The sequence below is a fragment of the Aphis gossypii genome, unplaced genomic scaffold, assembly GCF_020184175.1.
Source record: "Aphis gossypii isolate Hap1 unplaced genomic scaffold, ASM2018417v2 Contig00507, whole genome shotgun sequence".
NCBI classification, from domain to species: domain Eukaryota; kingdom Metazoa; phylum Arthropoda; class Insecta; order Hemiptera; family Aphididae; genus Aphis; species Aphis gossypii.
The window spans coordinates 15,872-20,100 of record NW_026083136.1 but is presented as its reverse complement, the minus strand read 5'-3'; the positions used below and the strand labels follow the sequence as shown (position 1 = coordinate 20,100).

General features: G+C 29.2%; 1 protein-coding gene across 1 annotated transcript; it reads right to left on the bottom strand.

The window, feature by feature from the left end:
- Nucleotides 1–2,524: 2,524 nt before the first annotated feature.
- Nucleotides 2,525–3,205, bottom strand: LOC114120394 (uncharacterized). Its single transcript, XM_050209525.1, has one exon. It carries the CDS (start codon nucleotides 3,185–3,187, stop codon nucleotides 2,525–2,527), a length of 663 nt encoding a protein of 220 aa, XP_050065482.1. The 5' UTR covers nucleotides 3,188–3,205.
- Between the last annotated feature and the right edge of the window lie 1,024 nt (nucleotides 3,206–4,229).

Here is a 4,229-nt window from a genome sequence, read left to right as displayed (position 1 = left end):
CATACACTATCTTGACATTACTCGTAGTATCTATCACCGACTAAAATATCAAAACGCATGGATTTATACAATAAAAACAACTGACAATATAGCTGTCTCGTGTGAAAACAGGGATCAGGCTATAAATATACAATTAACCGGAAATGGGGTGCTTGCACTAAACAAAGACTGTAGGGGTTATACGCCACAAATGGTGTTAACACTAAGTAGACATTTAAATTCAACACACTACAAAGATTTAATCTCAGATGCAGGTATCACAACAAACTTAACAATTCCCACGACTTAAAAAAGAAAAATTAGTAGTAGCAACACACATACCAATTCCGTAATAAAATTAACTGACTTAGGACAATACTCAAAATCCATAGAGGAAATCGAACAACTTATACAAGAAGAGAAGTACAAACAAAACAATAAGGATACTACAGACTTTCACTCATATCTATTCTATCTTATTTTAATAATGGTAGCCGGGATACTTATAATAAAATATAGACATAAAGTAAATCAAATACGATCGATAAATAGAACTAGACGACATTTAATATCATCAAGAGAAATGAATGAAATTATGCGAATATAATAATTATTACATTAAATCTTCTCATTCTTATCATGTTACAGATAAGAGAACATTGAGAGTCAAGATAAATTTTATTGTACATTTCAAATTTAAGTAATTAAGTAGTTAACTAAAACATGCCAATTCAAGAAAGAATACCCAAACGTATACTATACCTAATAATACTACGCCATTCACTTAGACATGACAATCACGTATTCCAACACGTGCTAAACAAAAATAACATTCATAATGAGTCTAAGTGTTTGACAAACCATATTTACATTGTGAACGAACAATAACCTATACCTTATACAATGGTCGAAATGAATAGAATAATCGGAATCATTACTATGACACTTAATTTAATAATATTAGTGCGCAATATACGTGAACCAACGTGTAGCCAATTAGCAATATTAACAGACGAATTAATACAAGCATCTGAAGCAGAATAAAAAAAAAAAAAAAAAGAAAGAGAGGAAGGAAGAAATTAATATTATATATATATATATTAATTATTATATTATGTTACAGTGACAAGATTAAATTTTTCATAGTGGATTTTGAATTCACTATGATAAATAGGAAGGATTTGCTACTTGTATCAGGGTCTATATCAAACAGCCTAGACAAATATAAACCAGTAAAATTAGATTGAAAACCTATAGTCTTATCCACGACAAACTCAAAATGCTTCAGGATAGGGAAGTTAAAAAGGTAATGCATAGTGTTGGTAGAATATTTAGAAACAAGCCAGAGTTGTTACTACCATTATTGGGGCAGCTAGAAGCAAGTTTAAAGCTTAAAGGAGGAACAATTCTGTCTACTACATATATAAACCATTATTTGCACACTGACAATAGAATACCAGTCATAGTTTTTTGGAATGGGACGACAGACAAAGAAATACTACAAAAATTAGGACTAAACAGGAAAATGCTAAATATTACATCATACAGTGACAATAACGACAATTGTTTTAATCGAAAACTCCTAGAGATAAGTGGACCAACTAGCAAATTATTATATTCAAGCAGAATAGGTTACCAAGAAAAATACGGGAGAATGTTAAATTTAATGGAAACCCACGATCTAGTTTGTACAACCAACCATAACATAACCCATAGTCATGACCCCATAGCAGATGTAACAATCACAAAATGCCTGTTTAATCATATTATTAAGAATATGGGACCAATACAACTTTACAAGTTGTGTAATAGTAGTGTAAATGAAAGTTAGAAATTATAGACCAATTGATTAGGGAGCGTCACATTTATATAATTTATGTATATAAAAAAAAAAAATTAAAAATTAAAATTTATGTATCTTAATTGTAAGACAAAATTGTATTTTAGTTGTAAAACAAATATATAAATGTTATATATATTGTTTAAATTAAGACATTAATAACTTTACTTTTCAGCAAATAATTTCTATGTAACGTATTATATTAAATTTAATTAAATTAGAAATTAGAAATTAAAAGACTAACAAAAAAAAAATTTTTATGTTAAAAAAAAAATCTACTGTAATTCAATATATCCCGTGGATTCTGTATTATTTCGAGATAATAGTTTAATTCATAACAGTATGGTTCACCAAATCCTCTGTCTACCACCATATCAGATAAAAATCTCTTGGCTGCCTCAATCATTTCCAATATAATTTCGTCCTCGTAAGGTACAAGTATATTTTCATTAGCAGTGATTATATGAAAATCAAAACAAGCTGTGTAATTATGCCTTTCTCCCTGTGCTGGATTAATATTAAATTACGTCTCAATGTTAAACTATATTGCCGAAGCTAATTGCTCCAATCTATCCATTATTGTTTATTATTTATTTCGTAAAGTTGATTTGTAATTTATATAATTATGAATTTCTGAAAAAGAAATTTTACGTTCGTATCTTTGATTATTAATTTAACCATTGTTATTGTTTTATATTATATTTTTTAAAAGTGTTTTACTAGATTCTCATATCTTTGTTTTCGTATCACAAAATCAAATATACATTTGGTATACTTGACATCCATTCTCGGATCATGCGCATACGTAGTATGGTGTTTCTTTTTACATATTACATCATGGGTCTCTACTAAATTAAGTAGCCTTCCTGATTTATTATATGTACCGATATCTACTTCAAAAATTATTTCCCTATTACCTAGTTTTTCAAATTGAATATAAAAGTTTTTGTTAAAATATTTGTCATAACACGTTATGTTCAGCATTGGGTAATGGTCTAAATTTAATCTTTTTAGAATGTTCTTATCTGAATGTCCGTTCCACACTACTATTACGTTCTCTTTATTACCTCTACGTATATAACTGTCAATGTATCCCTTTGTCAAATTATTCTTCGTTGAACTCAAACTCTGTTTCAATTGGTCCAAACAAGCATCTCTCAATTCGGTTTTAACCCTGAAAACCCTCTTAATTTCTCCCACTGCTACCTGAAGCTCCGTCTCACCCATAGGTCGAGCTTCTTCATTTAATGGTAGCAAAAGAGGTCGTCCTTCCAGTTTCCTAATCTTAAATCGATCTAAGCTATTTGATATAACCCCGGAGATAACAACCATGCTTGTCTTGTTCACCATTGAAAATTCGAAATCCATTATTACGAACTTATGTGTCTCTTTTCTGTATAATTAAACATTTTTGTGTTAGTGATTATATTTTATACTTCTTATTTATTATTTATATATATTACTATATTTATTATTTATTTTATTATTACTAAGTTATATTATATTATTACTATTAATCTTTATTATATTTATAATATTTATATATTTAATTTTATACATTTTTTATTTTTCCTTTAATAAGAGCGGCATATCATTTATGGCTAGTCTATCTGGTGTGTCACCTAGTAGCTTTTCCTTATCCTTATTTTCTTTTGCTGGTGACGTCACATAGACGACTTTTCTCTCTTTATTCATTATATCGTTATTCGTAGTTCTTGTTTGATGGCCTATTGCCCTCATAGTGGTCAGTTTACATTTATAACTTATGTATATAAATGCCAAAAGAAACAAGGAGAATACTAACAATGCCATTATTGCGTACATCATTAATGAATTGGTATTACTTTGCACTTCTACTCCTGATTGTCTAAGTATTTCCTCGTCTATCATATTTTCTACCTCGTCTAGTGAGTGAGCCATTTCGTGTACGTTATCGAGTTTGCGTGAGTCAAACTTATGTCTATACTTTTCTATTTTAATGTCCTTGATACTGTTATTGATCTTATACGATATACTCCCTACTCCGATCTTAGGTATGAAATTTGTGAAATACTTCGTTTTTATCTCCCTAGTCGGATTTAGCACTACATGTTCTGCATAAGCTCTACATTCCTGATTTAATTTAATTATCCCCTGATTTTTAATTTTTTCTATATATGGTTCTTGTATTCCCTGGCACGTAATTGTTAATGTATCTTTTTTTTATGTATATCCATGTGTTGGCATACTTAAGTTTGTGGAATATATTTTTAGAAATAATTATTACTCCTTGATTCACAATTTTGTGGTAACTGGTCTGGATTTTTAAATAAAGAAATTTCACACGGTTGTTCTTTTGATTCATGTTGTATTGGTTGGAATTCCGGGCAAATAGTAAAGGTTTCTGTTTCGGTACAATGTAATAATTCTG

Coding starts and splice junctions, on each gene's coding strand:
- LOC114120394 (XM_050209525.1), bottom strand. CDS start 3,187: ATGGATTTCGAATTTTCAATGGTGAACAAGACAAGCATGGTTGTTATC.